Raw genomic sequence first — 22,881 nt, 5'->3', positions numbered from 1 at the left:
TTCCAAAAGATGCAAATGTATACTGCTTTTTATTTTGCCAGTATATAGGGAGATGTATCATGCTTTGGAGCAATATAGAGTAGAGAAGTTGCACAAAGCAGCTAATCGTCTTGTAACTGTCATTTATCTAGCACAGTCTGTGGAATGACAGAAGCTGTTGTGTTGCTTTGGGCAACTTCTGTACTTTATCTTTCCAAGGCTTGATACATCTCCCCTTCCCCATAATGTCTATCTTGCAGGCACTGTCTGGGCTTCTCTCTTCTATCACGAACATATCAGCTCAGTTTATTACATCACTTGGATCTCTCGCTGTCGACCTGCCAATATCCACATTGCAGAGCATAAACGGGACCATTTTGCAGGAGAGTCTGCCCAGTTTGGCAGCCGTCGGTGGCTGGAGCATCACAGAGGCATCTGTCATAGTTACAAAAATATTGGGTAGTGGTTTTCAGGTAATGGTGAGAGATAGATCTACAAACAACAGATAAAGGTGATATGGCAAATGTCTGGATTAACATACTGTATGTGTGGGATTCTTGCAGATAAACATCACCAATGTGCAGAAGCTAGGCAGCCTGGTTGTTGGTGTACCTACTTCTGTGGTGGACCAGCTGACAGGGACAAACATTGAGGTACTGGCTTCTAACAGCAGCTTCACTACTTACATGCAACAAGCCCCAGGTGTACTGAAGCAAAGGTTTATCCAGAAGGTAATATTCTACATTCTACCTTGTAATAATGGAGATTTGCTCTTCTACACACTATGCTATTCAGAAAATACCTAGGCAGTTATTACATACTGTACAGGTGAAGTGAACGTTGTTAGTAGTAGTAGTAGTAGTAGTAGTAGCAGCAGCAGCAGCAGTGGTAGTGTAGTAGTAGTAGTAGTAGTAGTAGTATTAATAATAGTAGTAGTAATAGTAGTAGTAGTATTAATAATAGTAGTAGAGTAGTAGTAGTAGTAGTAGTAGTAGTACTAGTAGTGTAGTAGTAGTAGTAGTAGTAGTAGTAGTAGCAGCAGTAGTGTAGTACTAGTAGTAGCAGAGTGTAAGTAGTAGTAGTAGTAGTATTAATAATAATAATAATAGTAGTAGTAGAGTAGTAGTAGTAGTAGTAGTAGTAATAGTACTAGTAGAGCAGTAGTAGTGGAGGAATAGCAGTAGTAGTAGGAGTAGTAGTAGCAGTAGTAGTAGTAGTAGTAGTAGAATTAGTAGCAGCAGCAGCAGTAGTAGTAGTAGTAGTAGTGTAGTAGAATTAGCAGCAGCAGTAGTAGTAGTAGTAGTAGTGTAGTAGAATTAGCAGCAGTAGTAGTAGTAGTAGTAGTGGAGTAGTAATAGAAGTGTAATACTAGTAGAAATAGTAGTAGTCAATTAGTAGTAGTAGAAGTAGAGTAGTAGTAGTAGTAGTAGTAGTAGTAGTAGTAGTAATAGTAGTGTATATTAAATACTTTTACTCACACATAACGCCAATAACCAAACTACACCAATGTACATCTTTTTGCTTATTTCAAAATATGCCCCCAGCCCGACCTCTTCGCTCTTCACAAGATCTATCTCTCTCATCCACACTCATTACTTGTTCCCATTCACGGTTGCAGGACTTTCTTCGGGTTTCACCCACTCTGTGGAATGCCCTACCTTACACAATAAGACTCTCCCCTAGTCTTCAAACCTTCGAGTGTTCCCTGATAATTCACCTCTTCAGGCAATCTTATCACATTACATAGGGCATTACGGATGGTGTAATGGTTAGCATTACTGCCTCACAGCACTGAGGTCATGGGTTCGATTCCCATCATGGCCCTAACTGTGTAGAATTTGTATATTCTTCCCGTGCTTGTGTGGGTTTCCTGCGGGTACTCCAGTTTCCTCCCACAATCCAAAAATATACAGGTAGGTTAATTTGTGTGTACATGTGACAGGGAATAAAGATTGTAAGCTCCACTGGGACTGATGTTAATGGACAAACATTCTATGTAAAGCGCTGCAGAATATGTGTGCGCTATATAAGTAACTGGTAATAAATTAATAATAAATAAATAATCACATTCCAGAACTGCTCACTTAAGCTTCAAAAGCTTTCCTATCCAGTTACATCCCCTCTGAACAGTCCACGCATATTTTATCTTTCTTCACTTTGCCATCCTGCTGACTCTGGGCCAATTATTATCACATCACTGTGTGACCATATACATGCACACACTTGGGTTGATTCTTGCTTGGAGCCAATTAACCTACCATTATATTTTTGGAGGAAACCGGAGTACCTGGAGGAAACCCACTCGGGCATGGGGAGAATATAAAAACTCCACTCAGTTAGTACCATGGTGGGAAGTGAACCCATGACCTCAGTGCTGTGAGGTAGTAATGCTAACCATTACATCATCTGTACTGCCAAAAGTAGTAGTGGTATTAGTATTAGTAGTAACAGTAGTAGTATAGTAGTAGTAGAGTAGTCATAGTATTAGAGTAGTAGTTGTAGAGTAGTAGTATTAGTAGTAGAGTGACAGTCGTAATAATTGTAGTAGTAGTAGTAGCAGGAACAGCAGTAGATTAGTAGTAGTAGAGGAGTAGTAGTAGTAGTAGTAGTAGTAGTAGTAGTAGTAGTAGTAGTAGTAGTAGTATAGTAGTGGTAGTTATAGTATTAGAATAATAGTAGTGGAGTAGTAGTAATAATAGTAGAATAGTAATAGTAGTAGTAGTAGTAGTAGTAGTAGTAGTAGTAGTAGTAGAAGTAGTAGTGTGTGTCTTTAACCCATGACCTCAACAACCCTGATCTTCCATAGTCAAAACGGGTGTAACATAGCATAAAAGGGCGCTGATGCCCTGAAAGGGACCAGTCTTATGTTGATTGCAGAATGGCCTGACAGATTACTGACTTTATTTTTTGACAACTCTTGGGGGTAGATATGAACAAAGGGAAGGGGTATTTGCTGTCATAAAAGATGGCGTATGATTGTTTGTAAGCATTTCCAAGTTGTATTCATCAGTTGTTTTTTTGCATATAAATCTTCCAGAAGAGTATTGCATTTCCATGAAAACCTGCACTTATTGCTGCTGTCTCCTCTATGTTAGGTCATTCAGTACAGATCAAACATGAGCATCTTCCAAGTCGTACCAGCCAATCTGGCCAGTGAGATCCCGGTATCAATCTTACTAAACTCCAAACTTAGTTTCACCGAAATAAACAAGATGCAATGGACAACTAGCCAGGTACTTCACGGCCATAAAACATACTGTGATCCCAGTGCTCTTTGCTGAATATCCTAAATGTCATTGTCATGTTGTTTCCTCCTAGGCTCAGGTGTTGTTCAAGACAGTGATCACCACATTCACAGACTACTCCGGGTAAATAATCTATACCTGCCATTTCTTGCTCCGTGTTCGCCTGGGCCCAAAAAAAAGTGGGTCCCAGGGACCCCTCACTTTTAAAAATTGAGGTCCTATCGGTCCTTTTCTGGGTCCCATCGGAATGAAGGTTCTTATTAATCTTAATCTTATTTGGACACTACAAAAGTGTTGCAAGGGAAGGGGGGGGGGGATGGAGTGACAGTGCTGCTGGGCTGTGTAGCATGCAGGACACCTTGCACCAGAGCTGTAACTAGACATTTTGGTGCCCTTTGGCAGAAAGTGAATTGGTGCTCCACCTCACAGATGTCAAAGTGTAGGCAGTGCGTGCCGTAGGCACGTTGCAAAAATTGAGGGGTGTGGCTTCATGGGGAAGGGGTGTGACCACATAATAGTGCCAATTCACATTACACCACACAGTAGTGCCGCTTATACACATTGCACCAGGTAGAGCACGTTATACACAATGTTCCAGGTAGAACACATTATACACATTGCACCAGGTAGAGCACTTTATACACGTTGCACCAGGTAGAGCACTTTATACACATTGCGCCAGGTAGAGCACGTTATACACATTGCACCAGGTAGAACACGTTATACACAATGCACCAGGTAGAGCACGTTATACACAATGCACCAGGTAGAGCACTTATACACAATGCACCAGGTAGAGGACTTATACACAATGCACCAGGTAGAGCACGTTATACACAATGCACCAGGTAGAGCACATTATACACAATCACCAGGTAGAGCACGTTATACACAATGCACCAGGTAGAGCGTGTTATACACATTGCACCAGGTAGAGCACGTTATACACATTGCACCAGGTAAAGCACTTACACACAATGAACCAGGTAGAGCATATTATACACATTGCACCAGGTAGAGCACTTTATACACGTTGCACCAGGTAGAGCACTTTATACACATTGCGCCAGGTAGAGCACGTTATACACATTGCACCAGGTAGAACACGTTATACACAATGCACCAGGTAGAGCACGTTATACACAATGCACCAGGTAGAGCACTTATACACAATGCACCAGGTAGAGCACGTTATACACAATGCACCAGGTAGAGCACATTATACACAATCACCAGGTAGAGCACGTTATACACAATGCACCAGGTAGAGCGTGTTATACACATTGCACCAGGTAGAGCACGTTATACACATTGCACCAGGTAAAGCACTTACACACAATGAACCAGGTAGAGCATATTATACACATTGCACCAAGTAGAGCACGTTACACACAATGTACCAGGTAGAGCATGTTATACACATTGCACTAGGTAGAGCATGTTATACACATTGCACCAGGTAGAGCATGTTATACACATTGCACCAGGTAGAGCACGTTATACACATTGCACTAGGTAGAGCATGTTATACACATTGCACCAGGTAGAGCATGTTATACACATTGCACCAGGTAGAGCATGTTATACACATTGCACCAGGTAGAGCATGTTATACACATTGCACCAGGTAGAGCACGTTACACATCATATTGAGAGGTATGCTGCTATGATGCCAAATCAGAGACCGTATAGTATAACACACTAAGACAAAGTGTCTCCCTCAGCTTTATATAAAAATAAAAAATCATCATCAAATTCAATTATAAAAAAAATTAAATAATGTTCAGACTCCAGGCTGTCAGCAGATGGTGACCTTAGTAGTATAATTATATTAAACCTTTCCTTAGCATATAATAAACTTGACCAATTGTCATTTTAAAACAAATAATCCTGCTGCTAGCTAGGAAGCCCACAGATTGCAATGCCGCAGGCTGAGCACAGTGACTGTCTCAATGAACAGTTTATGCTGCCAAGCTACAGTAGTAGTCTCACATACAGGCTGCGCAGCACATAATTAACATTTATCACACCCCAGTGGCTGTGCAGAGACTGACACTCCTCTTATCCAATTACACATGCCCAGCATCTCAGATCCCCGCCCCCTCCCTGCAACATTTAGTGTATGCAGGCAGCCCACACCACGTGTTAGTCAGCGCCTGCTTTTTCTGGGTCCCATCGGAATGAAGGTTCTTATTAATCTTAATCTTATTTGGACACTACAAAAGTGTTGCAAGGGAAGGGGGGGGGGGTTACAGTGCTGCTGGGCTGTGTAGCATGCAGGACACCTTGCGCCAGAGCTGTAACTAGACATTTTGGTGCCCTTTGGCAGAAAGTGAATTGGTGCTCCACCTCACAGATGTCAAAGTGTAGGCAGTGCGTGCCGTAGGCGCGTCGCAAAAATTGAGGGGTGTGGCTTCATGGGGAAGGGTTGTGACCACATAATAGTGCCAATTCACATTACACCACACAGTAGTGGCGCTTATACACATTGCACCAGGTAGAGCACGTTATACACAATGTTCCAGGTAGAACACATTATACACATTGCACCAGGTAGAGCACGTTATACACATTACGCCAGGTAGAGCACTTTATACACATTGCACCAGGTAGAACACGTTATACACAATGCACCAGGTAGAACACGTTATACACAATGCACCAGGTAGAGCACGTTATAGACAATGCACCAGGTAGAGCATGTTATACACATTGCACCAGGTAGAGCACGTTATACACATTGCACCAGGTAGAGCATGTTATACACAATGCACCAGGTAGAGCATGTTATACACATTGCACCAGGTAGAGCACGTTATACACATTGCACCAGGTAGAGCATGTTATACACAATGCACCAGGTAGAGCACGTTATACACATTGCACCAGGTAGAGCATGTTATACACAATGCACCAGGTAGAGCATCTTATACACATTGCACCAGGTAGAGCACTTACACACAATGAACCAGGTAGAGCATGTTATACACAATGCACCAGGTAGAGCACGTTATACACATTGCACCAGGTAGAGCATGTTATACACAATGCACCAGGTAGAGCACGTTATACACATTGCACCAGGTAGAGCATGTTATACACAATGCACCAGGTAGAGCATGCTATACACATTGCACCAGGTAGAGCACTTACACACAATGAACCAGGTAGAGCATGTTATACACATTGCACTAGGTAGAGCATGTTATACACATTGCACCAGGTAGAGCACATTATACACATTGCACCAGGTAGAGCACGTTATACACATTGCACCAGGTAGAGCACGTTATACACATTGCACAAGGTAGAGCACGTTACACACAATGCACTAGGTAGAGCATGTTATACACATTGCACCAGGTAGAGCATGTTATACACATTGCACCAGGTAGAGCACTTACACACAATGCACCAGGTAGAGCATGTTATACACATAGCACCAGGTAGAGCACGTTATACACATTGCACCAGGTAGAGCACGTTACACATCATATTGAGAGGTATGCTGCTATGATGCCAAATCAGAGACCGTATAGTATAACCCACTAAGACAAAGTGTCTCCCTCAGCTTTATATAAAAATAAAAAATCATCATCAAATTCATTTATAAAAAAATTAAATAATGTTCAGACTCCAGGCTGTCAGCAGATGGTGACCTCAGTAGTATAATTATATTAAACCTTTCCTTAGCATATAATAAACTAGATCAATTGTCATTTTAAAACAAATAATCCTGCTGCTAGCTAGGAAACCCACAGATTGCAATGCCGCAGGCTGAGCACAGTGACTGTCTCAATGAACAGTTTATGCTGCCAAGCTACAGTAGTAGTCTCACATACAGGCTGCGCAGCACATAATTAACATTTATCACACCCCAGTGGCTGTGCAGAGACTGACACTCCTCTTATCCAATTACACATGCGCAGCATCTCAGATCCCCGCCCCCTCCCTGCAACATTTAGTGTATGCAGGCAGCCCACACCACGTGTTAGCCAGCGCCTGCCACAAGGCAGGTTAACACATGTAACACTAAGCAGCCACCACAGTAATTCGCCCCACTCGGAGCTGTACACCCTGCAGCATATTTAGAACACAGTCAGCAAACAGTGATTCCCCTTCAGCAAGCCCCCATCTGCGTTCAAAGCAGAGCTCCAATCACCACCCACCCCTATCCTCCCGCAGGACCCCACAGTGGCGTTCAAAGGCTATATACCAGAATCCCAAGCAAGCCCACCTAATCCTAAGCAAGCCCATCTAATCACCCGCTGCAGATACAGGAAGGCAGCCACCGCATAGCCAGCCCCCCTCCCGCCAGAGACGCCAGACCGGCGTCCGTGATCGAGCAGGTAAAGCTGGGCTTAGTGAGAGGGGCTTCCCGCGTTGCTGTCTGAGGTGGCGGCTGCGCTGCCGCACTTGCTTTGAGGGGTTCTCTTGAACCCCAAGTGTGGCAGCGCGGCCACCGCCTCAGACGGCACCGCGGGAAGCCCCTCTTACAAAGCGGAACCCCTCAAAGCAAGCGCGGCAGCACGGCCACCGCCTCAGATGGCACCGCGGGAAGCCCATCTCACTAAGCCCAGCTTTACTTGCTGGATCACGGACGCCAATCCCTGCACTCTGCCACATCGCCGGCACCCCCCAGACACTGTGACAACCCCCCTGTTCAGCAATTTAGCCCAGCCATCACCCACATCCACTTCACTCACCCGCCGCGAGCAGCAGCATGCACAGGAGAGGCGCCATAGAGGAGGGGAAAGGCTCCACCTCCTTTCTATCATTCAGCCGGGGCCAGCATCAATCAATCATGCAAATCCCCCTTAGGGATTGGCTGATGAGGAGCGCGTCCCTGGGGACCCACCCACTTTAAAAACTGGAGTCCCAGGTCTTCAAAATCGGGTAAAAAAAACGTGCCATGGCGCGTTTTAGCGATCACTGTTACTGGTCTAACGTTTGAAACTGTGCTTTCCGTTTACCAACATTTCTTTTTCTCCTAGACTTAGTGTCTATATGCTACAAGGATTTACATGTGGCGCTACAGATGTCCTAAGTGACAGTCAATTTCAGAATCTCATTACATCAATGAATGGCAAGTCAGTGACCATAGATAGTAACCAGGTAAGTGGCTCTAAATAACCCAACCCTCTTATCTATGCAATGTACATAACAATGCAGTTATATTTATGGTACATAATATTTTCCAATAGCTGAGCTGCATGGCCAAGCGACTGACACCCAGCAATTTCTCCAGCTATCCCAGTAATGTTTTGCTCTACTTCAGGTAAGAGTCTTTCAATTGGTTTCAATAGATTAGTTAGTATGCTTGGTATAATCATTAAGCTGTAGTATCATGAGATGTACTCTATATTGTTTCGCCACAGATTGTGACATTATTTTTTTTTTAAAAAGCACACGCGTTTATTTAGCTTAAAACAATGAAAGGACTAATGGGCTCTACACACTGTCCAATTACACTGAAAGATATGAATGTTCTTGTTCATTAATGAACGAGATATCGTTCACAAGCTTTCAGTGTGTGTAGGCACCAACGATGAACGATGCGCGGCCCCCCACATACCCTCCAACTGTACCTTTTTGTCAGGTACAGTACCTTTTTTTATGGTCTGTACCGATTTTTGGCTCTCCAAACTTCCATTGACAGTATACCCGTAGCCATGCCCACTTTTCGGGTTTGTACCGACTTTTATGTGCAAAATGTTGGAGGGTATGATATCATCCACATTAGCATGCAGGGCTATGGGGTTCTGGTATGAATGGTCGACCATGTTATGGTTGACAGTCATTAGGTCGACCACTATTGGTCGACATTGACATGGTCGACATGGACACATGGTCGACACGTGAAAATGGTCGACACATGAAAGGTCGACACATGAAAAGATCTACATGTGTTTTTTTACTTTTTTTGGTGTCGTTTTTTGCGTAAAGTGACTGGGAACCCCAATTAGTGCACCGCGTCCCCTCGCATGGCTCGCTTCGCTCGCCATGCTTCGGGCATGGTGCCTTCGCTCCGCTACCGCTTCGCTCGGCACAGATTACCGTTCCAATCGTAGTCCACGTGGATCGTAAAGTATGGAAAAGTTCCCCAAAAGAAAAAAAAGTTAAAAAACGCATGTCGACCTTTTCATGTGTCGACCTTTCATGTGTAGACCATTTTCATGTGTCGACCATGTGTCCATGTCGACCATGTCAATGTCGACCAATAGTGGTCGACCTAATGACTGTCGACCATAACATGGTCGACCATCTGAACGGATACCGGGCTATGGGGCCGTGTGAAGAAACTTCACTCCCCCCGTCACCCCCTGAACCAGCCGCCGGGTTGTCCGTCGGGCACCTCAGCCGGAAATCGCCCACTGTGTAGGGCTTTTGATTTGTATAACCCTTCCTCCAATCAATAATGACATTATTTTTCTACTGCTTTATGTTTGAAATACAGCACTTACAAATATTTTTTTAACTTACTTGGGGAAAAAACAGTAGTGGAAAAAGAAACATCTAGTTACAATGTAATAACAAATATTTCATGGTCAAAACATATTTGGATACTCGAAATGTGTTAAGTCTCTTAGGGCCTAATTCAGACCTGTTCGCTTGCTAGGGTTTTTTTGCAGTCCTGCGTTCACATAGTTGCCGTCCATAGGGGAGGGTATTTGCAAGTGTGCGAACGCATGTGTAGCAGAGCTGTACGAACAGATTTTGTGCAGTCTCTGAGTAGCCCAGGACTTACTCAGCCGCTGTGAACACTTCAGCCTGTCCGGGACCGGAATTGACGTCAGGAACCCTCCCTGCAAACGCATGGACACGCCTGCGTTTTTCCAGACACTTCTAGAAAACGGTCAGTTGACACCCACAAACGCCTTCTTCCTGCCAGTCTCCTTGCGAACACCCATGCGAAAGGATTCTTCGCACAAACCCATCGCTGAGCGGCGATCCGCTTTCTACCCGTGCGACATGATGCGCAGTTTATTTCTGATTGCCCGCTGTACGAAAATGCAGCCTAGCGATCAGGAATGAATTAGGCCCTTAGTCTCCTCAATGTACTCATGAGAGCAGTACAGAACGGTTCCGGATAATGGGTCGACAGTCAATAGGTGAACCCCATGTGGTCAACAGTGTTTAAGGTCGACAGGTACAAAAGGTTGACAGGTACAAATGGTCGACACAAGGTTTTATTTTGGGGTTTTGGAATTTGTAAAAACGTTTTCATCATTAATCATCCAAATGGACTACGATAGGGAATAGTAACCTGTGCAGCGGTAGTGGTGTGAGGCAGCTTGCCTGAAGTGTGTAAAGTGCTACGGAATATGTATGCACTATATAAATTACTGGTAATAAATTTAATAAATAAGTAATTAATATATTAGGGGTAGCCCATATATGATCTGAAGAAAAGAGCAAATGTGGGCGCTAAATACAAAAACAAAGTGAGCTGAAGAATATATCCTAATGGCTGCCCACACAAGGAGGATCTGGGTATCCACCAATATAGTTAGACTAGAAAAAAATAATAATGTGGGCACTCAAAAAGAATAGAAATGTATTATTTATTATTTATTAACAGTTATTTATATAGCGCACACATATTCCGCAGCGCTTTACAGAGAATACTTGGCCATTCACATCAGTCCCTGCCCCAGTGGAGCTTATAATCTATTCCCTACCACATGTACACGTACACACATTTACGCTAGGGTTAATTTTGTTGGGATCCAATTAACCTACCAGTATATTTTTGGATTGTGGGAGGAAACCGGAGTACCCGGAGGAAACCCACACAAGTACAGGGGAGAATATACAAACTCCACACAGTTAGAGCCAAGCTGGGAACAGTTGGAACAGCTGCTGGTTTAACAAATATACAGTTTATTTTTTTATATTTATTTTAAAAAGAAATTATTAAAACAGGTGTGATATCACTTTAAAATTGATTCAGAAATTACAACAGAGGAACATTTAAGGAGCAAGACAATAATTTCCTTTCTAATAGACTCACACTTGCTGGTTTCAAAGCAAGTAACATTTAGAAATGCAAATGCTGGCTGTTAGTTGCAGTGTAATACGCTTGAGGCAAAAGAACAGTTTGATGTTCATAAGGCAGTCTCTAATAAGCCAGTAAAGGTATTACTTATTAGTGTAGTAAAATATGCAAGAGGCAAAAGCACAGTTTAATGTTAGTAAAGCAGTCTCTGTAAATAGACTTAATATTAGTGATAGTTCACAGGACTTTGGAGTTCAAGCGTTTGTAAGTCCGCTGTTTAATGCGGTGATGCACAGCTTTAATGATGGGTAAATAGTCCCAATGCGGCTTTTAGCAGCTGTATACCTTAATAGAGATGAGTCACAGTCCATGTGCTAGTGCCAGCGTTATCCAGTTGACCGCTCTGCAGCAGTTTAGAGGGCTCAGCAATGCTTAGGAGCTGTGTAGAGTCCAGTGAGGCAGGGGACGCTGGTCGCAATCGCGTGCCAAGACTTCCGAGTTCAGAGCTTCCGTTGCGTTCCACCTGCGTTCCACAGTCATTTTTCGAGTCGGCTGACGCGTTTCTCCGCCTACTAGGATGGCAGTTTCATCAGAGGTATATGATGGTATCTATACCATTTATGATCTGCCTGCCTAATCCCATGCTCACATAGGAGTGAAAAATAGGATTTATGGTCTTACCTTGTGGGACACAGTACACTAATTGGGGTCACAATGACAAAAATGACAGACAAAATACTTGTGTCAACCATTTCTATGTAGACATTTTCAATGTGTCGACCTTTTGTACCTGTCAACCTTTTCAAGTTTCTACCTTTTACATGTTGACTTTTTGTCCCTGTCGACCATATGGGGTCGACCTAATTCTGGCCGACCCAATGATCTACAACAGCACAGAACATGTAGCACAGGCTATTTGACACCTCTTTAATTAATTTGCAGCAAGCAAGGTGGTCCAGTTTACGATCTTGTTCTTGACGGATCGTCCAAGTCATCAAAGCTTCATAAACTCTTTGATTACTTCTCAATTACGTGGTTCAGAGGTTGGGTCACCTGATTAAAGTCAGCACTTTTTCCAACTCATTTTGGCAGCAAGTGAGGGCATCCCTTGACTCAAGGACCCATGCACACTGCACACCCTACACCAATTATACTTTAGATACGGGATCCGGTCTGAAGATCGACAGTGTCTAGGTCGACAATGTTTAGGTCGACCACTATAGGTCGACAGTCACTAGGTCGACATGGATGGAAGGTCAACAGGGTTTCTAGGTCGACATGTGCTAGGTCGACAGGTCTAAAGGTCGACATGAGTTTTTCACATTTTTTTTCTTTTTTTGAATTTTTTCATACTTAACGATCCACGTGGACTACGATTGGAACGGTAAAGTGTGCCGAGCGAAGCGGTAGCGGAGCGAAAGCATCATGCCCGAAGCATGGCGAGCGAAGCGAGCCATGCGAGGGGACGTGGTGCACTAATTTGGGATCCCGGTCACTCTACGAAGAAAACAACACCAAAAAAAAATAAATCCTCATGTCGACCTTTAGACCTGTCGACCTAGCACATGTCGACCTAGAAACCCTGTCGACCTTCCATCCATGTCGACCTAGTGACTGTCGACCTATAGTGGTCGACCTAAACATTGTCGACCTAGACACTGTCGATTTGATGAACCACACCCTTAGGTACACCCATTGGCAGCTTCAAAGGTGGGGCTGTAGCACAGTGCGAAATTCAAATAGGGGAGTCACACCAACTGCCACCCCAAAATACCGCCAAATATCGCTGGCTGGGAGTCACCGGCAGTTGGTGCGGTTCTCCTATTTGAATTTTGGACTGAGCTGCAGCCCCACCTCTGGAGCCGCTACTGGATACACCCTTGGTTCCAACCTGGAATGGGGGTCCCATGGCAATACCATGCTTTGATCCACATTTACAGTATTAAACGCAGCTGCACAATATAACCACTGATTCCTCATTACCCACAGGAGGGAAGGCAGTCAATTGACTGCCGCTTGGGATCCCAGCGGTCAGGATACCGACACTGGTATCCTGACACCAGCCAGAATACCAACCGTCGGCTGGTTCCCCAACTTGGTTGGTGGTCCATGCCACCACCCGAGGGGGAATAGAACCCTGTGGCGACCTAAGGTCGCCACCAGGCCCGAAGCGTGGTGAGCGCAGCGAGCCCGCAAGGGGACATGCTGCAGTTGCCGCCGGGATCCTGGCGTCGGTCTCCTGACCACCAGCATCCCGACTGCCGGAACCTCATACTGATCCCCACAGGAGCACCAGAGTGAGTTCACAATCTATTTGCTATTTTTAAATATGTTTTAAGATTTAAATACTGATATAAGTGCACCGCATGGGACTTTCATCAGGACAGTTAACACTCAAGAAGCTGTTTTGCTGGGTCTTTAAAAGAAATTATGGGGAAAGAGGAACTCTGCCACACTCATCTTATACAGCCTTAGTGAGGCCACACCTGGAAAACTTGCTTGAGTGCTAGAACTAGAAGCCATAGCAAGATTTAAAAAAAATCATAATCCATTTAAAGTAGTTCTACTATTGTAAGATTTAAAGAACTTTAAAAATCAAAGAAGACAGTGTGACCATATGGTAAAGTGTGTGAAAGCACAAAACAACTACAAAACTACATGCTAGAAGACAAAAAGTACTAGCTAAGGGGCTGATAAGAGAATTGGGAGTAAGCGTTTTTCTGCATACGCTTTATAGAGGATGAACGGGTAGGGAGAGGGTGCATGAACATTGGCTAAATAGCGTAATTGCGGACCAAAAGAAAGATGATGCCTATGCGCCAGTCAGGAGGTGTATACTTTTCACATGCACAATCATGGTGCAAAATAATGATGATAATGACAGTTGGCAGACATTTCTAATTGGCTGATTGCATCTTGAGCCCTCCCACTGATGCTGTTGCTATTGATACGGATGCAAAAGGGGCGGGTAATGCTTCTCCTCCTAAGCTGCTGTCCTCCCTTTGGCAATGGCTCTCCCGGAGACTCGCACAGCAGCCAAGCAGCCAGGCACTATTGTTTAGCGCCGGAGTCCCAACGCGTCGCATTACAGGGAAGAAGATGCACTCAATAAACTACAGCTCCCAGAAGCCCTAAGGGCCGGAATGCTTGGGTGCTAAGGGCTGCTGGGAGCTGCAGTTTATTTAGTGCATCTACTTCCCTGTAATGCGCTAACAATAGTGACTGGCTGGCAGAACTGACTGACTCGCTGAATCAATGTAAAAGGTGAGAGTGCTGTGCAGTGTCACTGACACTGCACACCCACTGCACTGCACAGCACTCTCACCTTTTACATTGATTGAGCATCTAGACATTACTCTCTGCGATATCACCCACTCTATCCATTACATTGGCCATCTCGGGGCTCTCAGGCCGGCAGCACAGGTGCTGTGTTGCAGAGTCACGGCCTCTGGGGATCTGGGCGCGGCTGTGGCGGGGAGGTACTTCTGTGACGTCACACGCAGAGGAGGCTCCGGGGCTCAGAGAGTATGCAGCGCAGGGAGGGCTATGAAAGCCTTCCGCTGCGCTGCTTTCATACACATCTATGCCGGTGGCCACAGCAGCTTTTGTTCCACCTGCGCCGCTGCTAGGGAGTGGGGATTGTTGATGCTGGAGGGGGCAGGCAGACTGGCAGCAGGACATAGGATACTGCAGTAAAAGGATTTTTTTCCCCCTATCTACAGTGCAGAGACTTGCTGCAGATGCATTGGCATACCCTCTAACTGTACAATTTTGGCAGGTTCAGTACCTTTTTTATGGTCTGTACTGATTTTTGGCTCTCCAAACTTCCACTGAAAGTATAGGAAAAGGGGCATGGCCACACCACTTTACCCGTGGCCATGCCCCCTTTTCGAATTTTAACTGATTTTTATGTGTAAATTGTTGGAGGGTATGTTGCTGCAGATGCAGTGGGCCTATTTTGGGGTGTGGACCTGGAGCTACAGCTCCATCAGCCCCATTGCTAATCCTGCTCTGGGAAAACACAGCAGCCAAAGGGTAGAGCCTCCCATTGGATGTAACCTGTGTGGGAGGGCATTTCTCGCCCAATCAGTTGTGGACTGGGTGTGATAGACCTGCTGCTAGCCCAATGAGAGCTCCTAGCCACGCCCAGCGTTATACACACAGTCACTCTGGGCTATTATATAGGAAATAAAACATAAAATCAAACAATTATTGCTCAGTCTATCCATACCTTCCAACATTCTTCTTATGCAGACCGGGACAAACTTCACATGCATGAAAAGGGGGCATGGCCTTGACTCTGTAGGCCACGCCCCCTGAATAGCGCTATTGTGGAGGCATGCCCGCTTGACACACTTCCATTTTCACATCACACTGGGGGAGAGCCCAGTATTCCAGCAGCTGCTGGGATTCCCCCATCCTCCACTGTGCACTGAATGGTGAACTCACCTCCTTAGCCATCACTGCTGCTCAGTCCCTCAACGTCCCGATTTCCCGTGGAACACTGAAGCCCGAGGGTAGGACAGCGGGACAGTCCTCGAATAGTGGGACTGTCCCGCTAAAATCAGGATGGTTGGGAGTTATGGTCTAGCACCAGCTTAAATCAGCCGACCACTAATTCTTCTTGGATAATATAGCATTAAAAGTCATCCACTGTCTCTCAGGGTTGGGTATTGGTGACCGGCGGTTGGGATACCTCCGGTCACTATACCGACGCCAGGATCCCAGAGTTTAGGTTGCCGGCGGGGGAGGGGGGGGGGTGAGTGAAACGAAGCACCTTGCAGGCTCGATGCGCTCGCTACGCAGCGGGGTCAGTGGCTCGCTGCACTCGCCACAGGTTCTAGTCCCACTCTATGGGTTTCGTGGACACCCACGAGTGGGAATAGTCCCTGTCAGTCGGCATGCCGACTGCCAGGATTTCGGCATCGGTATACTGACCAGCGGTCTGGCCGCATCCCGTCTCTCAGTAGGTAGTCACTTATATCACTGTCTTTAGGTTATATATGTTATTTCACCCATATTTATTTCCGTTTTTTCTTTCTTTACAGCCCTTACACGACTCCACCTGTATGTGTGCAGTATTTCAAACTTGTAGGAAAGGCTAACATTAACTTGCTACCTCAGGGATCTCCAGCGAGGATTTCACTACTCAGTAGCGCAAGAACGTGTCTGGTGAGAATTTCACATTTAGTATCTGGGAGATTTTGGTGTAACAAGTCTGCAATGAATCAGTGTATTGTAAAAGTAACAATGTGTGTGATGCTGGTTACTACATTTATTCCCAGAATATCGCAAGCTCAGCAATTAGCATGGGAAACCTACAGATCTTGGGCAGTCTTGCCTGTGACCTGACTGGTGCGGAAATTATGAACTCTGACCCCTACATATTACAAGCTCTCCAAAGCTGCTCCTCCTTCACAGCTGCGCAGAACTCGGCCATTGTACAAAGACTGAAACAAAAATATGGGTAAGTAATAATATCAAACAATGAAAAAACGCTTTAACTCTTGCCTGTACCAAGGGCCCAATTCATGTTTGGCAGTAAAGCAAAAAAGCAAGCAACCAGACAAAACTATGCTGCACTGCAGGTGGGGTAGATGTAGCACGTGCAGGGATTTAGATATGGATGTTATATTTTTGCAGTGCAGTGTAAACACTGGCTGCTTTTGCATGTGGCCCACAAATGAGAGAACAGCTTTATTTTTACACTGCAATTTAGATTTCAGTTTGAACACAAATCTACAGTAACTCTCTCTGCACATTACATCTACCCCCACCTGCAGTGTAACATGGTGTTGCCCAGTTGCTTGCTTTTTTGTGCTTTACTTACAAACATGAACCAGGCCTAATGTCTGTTACCAAAAGAGGCAAGCAAAACTGAGGGAAAGTTATGCATAAATTGAGTTCTGCGTAGAAATGTGCGACGGCCCAAATCTTGCGTTTTTCGCTCTGTATTTTTTTTAGAAAAAAATCATAAAAACAGCTAACATCACAGAATTTGGGCCTGTTTTTTTTCTACAGTATCATTAACCTCAATAACATTCATTTCCACTAATTTCCAGTCAATTTGGCCACATCACAATACTGTTTTCATCCAGCGTCGGATCTTGCAGGTTTCGGATTCCATATAAGGGAGGCGCATCCGGAACTCGGCGCAATTGCACTCCCTTTCTGCCCAGATGTCTGCAATAAAGTGGAAATATGTTGAATTAATACAAATATTAGTTGTGTATATTGGTCAAAAACATTTAAATTTACATGGTACTACATACCTTGTGTAAAGCTGGATAAAGCAGTTACCTTCTCCAGGTCGAACATTACTTTCAGGAACTGATCCTACACTGAGGCTGAAAATAATCTGTAAAGATGATTGCAGCATCTAAAAATATATATTATAGGATATATATTTTTCATTGTTTGTACTATGGTCAAAATTGCCTGGAAATGCCTAGAAATTAATGTTATTGTGGTTAGTAATACTCTAAGAACAAAAATAAAGGGCAAAAAAAAAAAAATCAGAAAAAATGGTCTGACACAAATCTTTATCAATAACTAGATCGGGGCCCCAAGGGAGGTAGAGTATGTATGTAATGGAAGTAAAGATTGATTAGGAATGTCATTTAATTTTTTTTATTTTAAAAATGTAAATTAATCATCGGGGCATTGGTGATGGTCTTTATTGCATAGACAACAATTTTTATTGATATATCCAATTCAGCATAGACTGATAACGAGTGCTAAAATGTAAACTATTGTGTGTATGGACATGATACACGCTGCCACAAAAAAATGAAAAATAATAAATAAATCGAATTAGGAATGATAAATAAATGAAAAAGGGGCAGGGGAAAGTAAAATGAATTAAGTAAAAAACCAGTGAAAATGAAAATAGAATAAATAAAATAAAACTAAAATGATGCAAAAATGTTTATGCTCTCTTTTGTCATTGATGTTTTGTTATGAGCAGTGAGATATTGTTTAAAAGCACAGTCCCAGCATCGGGTGGTAGAACCGCTTTCCCTATCTTACCCTGCAGTGTTCTTCTCAATCAGTGCTGCTGGTAGCCGGGCTCAACAGAGCGGGACTTCCAGTCGTTACTCACGGCTCCCTCTTCTCTTGCCGAGCTAGTTCTGGCAGTGCTTGCTCTATCTCCACAGGAGACCAAATACGGCAGAGCGGGACTTCGTCGCGACTTGTTTCCGATGCCGATTCCAATGAAGTTCTCCGCTGTCACACTGCTGATTCGTCTTACCAACGTGTTTCACGTCACCAGGATGCTTCCTCATGGATAAATGCTGTTTTGACCCAGTCTCTTTATATAGCAAACTTTATTGTTAAAAACGGATGTGGGCGGAAATGGAACCCCTGCTCTTTTGGGCGGCAATCATATGCTGTTTAATTCCTCATTAATGCGGGTTCATTCCATCATAATGTGATTTAAAAATGAAAAAAAAGTAAAAATAAAAATTAGAATAAGAATAAGACCAAAAATAATAATAAAAAATAATAAAAAGAAAATGATAATACTAAAATAAAAATAAATATAAATATAAAATAAAAAGGAGAAAATAAAACCATAAAATTTGAATAAGGAAAAATAAAGAAAAAAAGAAAAAAATATATAAAAAATATAAAAAAATATAAAAAAGAAAAAAATATAAAAAAGAAAGATTAAATAATAAATTAGTATTATGTCCACATTCTACAATTGTATGATCGCTAATGTTGAAAAAGTAGAGATATTCATTTTAGGAATGCTCTTAGTTTGATATCAATATTCAAACCATTAGGATGCAAGGTTTTTAATTGGTATATCCAATATGTTTCTTTTTTCTTTAAGAGATTTACCAAGTCATCCCCTCTCCAGCACGGGGTCACTTTCTGGATCCCTATGAAATTTAAACCTTTTGGATCTTTATTGTGGGCTTTTAAAAAATGTGATGACACACTATGGGTTTCTATTCCACGTTTGATGTTGTAGATGTGTTCCATGATTCTGGTTTTTAATTTCTGTTTCGTCTGCCCCACGTATTGGATACCATAAGGACATTGAAGCAAATATATTAATACCTCTGTATTGCAAGACATTTGTTCTTTGATCTTGAATTCATTATTCATTACCATGGAAGTAAAAGTCGATCTTGATTGTGTCCTTGCTTGTTTGTTTTTGCAGGCTTTGCATTCTGGACAGTGAAAAAAAACCTTTGAAGTTTGTGTTTTAGGCTGTATTTCAATTGGTATATAACTTTTGGTATGCTGTTTTTTTAGGTTTTCTACTTTCCTATATACAATTCTCACCTTTGATGGTTATTGTTTTTTTAGATCTTCATCTAACAAAAGAATATGCCAATGTCTATTTAGAATTTTTTCAATTTCTTTGTGGTTGCCATTGAATTGTGTAATGAATGAAAAGTCTGCTTCTGTCAGTGGTATTTTGGGTTTGTATGATATTAAGTCCTTTCTTTCTATACTGTATACCTTATCTAATTGTTTTGTCAGAAGATGTTCCTTATATCCTTTTTGAATGAACTTGTTTTTTAAATCATCACTCTGGATCCTGTAAACTTGGTCCTCTGCACAATTCCTTCTTATTCGATGAAATTTGCCTTCTGGAAGGATGCTGATCCACTTTTCATGGTGGTTGCTACTATGTAGCAGCATGTTTTTTCCATTCACTTTTTTGATGTGGGTTTTTGTTTGCACAGTATTATCTTTTATGTATACTTCCAGATCCAGGAATGTCACCATACTTTTGCTATATATAGATGTAAATTCCAGATTAAAATTGTTGGAATTCATGTGGATTATGACATTTTCCAATACTTCACTTGATCCATCCCAGATGAAGAATATGTTGTCTATATATCGGTACCATTTGATAATGTGTTTCTTGTGGGTATTATTGTCAAAAATTTCCTGATCCTCCCACCAAGCTATGAAAAGAATGGCATAGCTTGGTGCGAAGGTTGTCCCTATTGCTGTTCCTCGTTCTTGAAGAAAAAAGTCACCTTCAAACCAGAAGTAGTTATGGCATAAAATGAAATCTGTTAGTCATTATGAAATTGATTTGCCAATTCGAAATTTCTGTCCCAGTTGATAAATAATGGTGAGTTGCTTCACATCCTGCCTCATGGGTGATCACACTATATAAGGATTTGATGTCACTGGTGCAAAGTATGTAAGAGTTTTGCCATTCTATTGCATTCAATACTTGCAGGATGTTAACTGTGTCTTTTAAATAAATTAAATTTAAAAGATACACAAACTCCGAAGGGGTTTTTACAGAATGAAAAGCCTACAAAAACCAACAAACAGGAACACAATCAAGATCGACTTTTACTTCCATGGTAACGAATAATGAATTCAAGATCAAAGAACAAATGTCTTGCAATACAGAAGGAGTAACATATTTACTTCAATGTCCTTGTGGTATCCAATAAGTGGGACAGATGAAACGGAGATTAAAAACCAGAATCATGGAACACATCTACAACATCAAACGTGGAATAGAAACCCATAGTGTGTCATCACATTTTTTAAAAGCCCACAATAAAGATCCGAAAGGTTTAAATTTCATAGGGATCCAGAGATTGACCCGATGCTGGAGAGGGGATCACTTGGTAAATCTCTTAAAGAAAAAAGAAACATATTGGATATACCAATTAAAAACCTTGCATCCCAATAGTTTGAATATTGATATCGAACTAAGAGCATTCCTAAAATGAATATCTCTACTTTTTCAACATTAGTTATCATACAATTGTAGAATGTGGACATAATACTAATTTATTATTTAATCTTTATTTATTTATCTTTATATATTTTTTCTTTTTTTTACATTTTTTTATATGTTTTATATTTTTTTCTTTTTTCTTTATTTTTTCTTCTTATTTTATGGTTTTATTTTCTTCTTTTTATTTTATATTTATATTCATTTTTATTTTAGTATCATCATTTTCTTTTTATTATTTTTTATTATTTTTTTGTCTTATTCTTATTTTTACTTTTATTTTTAAATCACATTATGATGGAATGAACCCGCATTAATGAGGACATTAAACAGCATATGATTTCCGCCCAAAAGAGCAGGGGTTCCATTTCCGCCCACATCCATTTTTAACAATAAAGTTTGCTATATAAAGAAACTAAGTCAAAACAGCATTTATCCATGAGGAAGCGTCCAGGTGACGTGAAACACGTTGGTAAGACGAATCAGCAGTGTGACAGCGGAGAACTTCATTGGAATCGGCATCGGAAACAAGTCGCGACCGGAATTCCCACTCTGCCGCATTTGGTCTCCTGTGGAGATAGAGCAAGCACTGCCAGAACTAGCTCAGCAAGAGAAGAGGTAGCCGTGAGTAACGACCGGAAGTCCTGTTCTGTTGAGCCCGGCTACCAGCAGCGCTGATTGAGAAGAACACTGCAGGGTAAGATAGGGAAAGCATTTCTACCACTGGATGCTGGGACTGTGCTTTTAAACAATATCTCACTGCTCATAACAAAACATCAATGACAAAAGTGAGCATAAACATTTTTGCGTCATTTTAGTTTTATTTTATTTATTCTATTTTTATTTTCACTGGTTTTTTACTTTCATTATTCATTTTACTTTCCCCCTCCCCTTTTTCATTTATTTATCCTTACCAATTCTATTTATTTATTATTTTTCATTTTTTGTGCAGCATGTATCATGTCCATACACACAATAGTTTACATTTTAGCACTCGCTATCAGTCTATGCTGAATTGGATATATTGTTAAAACACATTAATTGAGCTGCTGACATCCTATCAAGCACAGCACGCTATATATATTTTTTCAACAATTTTTATTGGTTATATTATTGCACTAATCCTACTTTTACTCTTTCTTTGATTTTACATGCCCTGACTTAAGCTGTCTATGGCTCTCTTCTCAATTGCTAATTCTCAATATCTATCAACAAGCACAAACCAAGTGGGGAACAGCACACACCACAATTTGTACAAAAAATTTACCACCTACAGTGTCACAATACGTGTATGAGTCAGAGATGATAATCTAACGCTATGGTTTAATTTCACCAACAGTATCGCACAATACGTGTATGAGTACGTAAAAGGAGGATTTGGGTACTTACCAGATAAATCCTTTTCTTTGAATCCACAGGGAGCACTGGAGTACTCTTGGATATGGACGGGGCGGTAGCAGGGATAGGCACATTTAAATATATAAATTAGTAACCCTCCACCCCCTCCATACTCCCAAGGTACCTCAATGTTTTTTTACTGAGCCAAACAGGAGCAATAGAGAGGATGAACAATGGAGAATTACATATACTCATTATAACATAACGGACAACTACAAAGTTGTCACATAACATAACAGGCAACTAGAAAGCTGACACAACAATAGATAATAATCACCTTAACATTTGAACAAGTCGGTGAGAATGTGTTACCATAAGATTTACTGAACTTACCCCAGCCAGGTGAAACTGCTCTGGGTGGGCGTCCAGTACCCCGTGTGGATTCAAAGAAAAGGATTTATCTGGTAAGTACCAAAATCCTCCTTTCTTTTTCATCCACTAGGGGTCACTGGAGTACTCTTGGGATGTACCAAAGGTCTCTCTTGGGCGGGAGAGTTGGTTGCCACCTGTAACACTAGACGGCCAAAGCT

General features: G+C 42.2%; 1 protein-coding gene across 3 annotated transcripts in view; it reads left to right on the top strand.

The window, feature by feature from the left end:
• LOC134945517 (mesothelin-like) overlaps positions 1 to 22,881 on the top strand; it is a 79,057-nt gene that overhangs the window by 34,990 nt on the left and 21,186 nt on the right. For all 3 annotated transcript variants that reach the window (XM_063934859.1, XM_063934858.1, XM_063934857.1), the window contains 8 exons: positions 240 to 452; positions 543 to 710; positions 3,075 to 3,212; positions 3,298 to 3,347; positions 8,219 to 8,339; positions 8,429 to 8,502; positions 16,272 to 16,395; positions 16,509 to 16,690. In XM_063934859.1, the coding sequence (XP_063790929.1) occupies positions 240 to 452; positions 543 to 710; positions 3,075 to 3,212; positions 3,298 to 3,347; positions 8,219 to 8,339; positions 8,429 to 8,502; positions 16,272 to 16,395; positions 16,509 to 16,690 (1,070 nt within the window). The remainder of the gene's footprint in view (positions 1 to 239; positions 453 to 542; positions 711 to 3,074; positions 3,213 to 3,297; positions 3,348 to 8,218; positions 8,340 to 8,428; positions 8,503 to 16,271; positions 16,396 to 16,508; positions 16,691 to 22,881) is intronic.

The sequence above is a fragment of the Pseudophryne corroboree genome, chromosome 7 (assembly GCF_028390025.1).
Source record: "Pseudophryne corroboree isolate aPseCor3 chromosome 7, aPseCor3.hap2, whole genome shotgun sequence".
Lineage (NCBI taxonomy): Eukaryota > Metazoa > Chordata > Amphibia > Anura > Myobatrachidae > Pseudophryne > Pseudophryne corroboree.
This window is presented reverse-complemented; position numbering and strand designations above follow the sequence as displayed.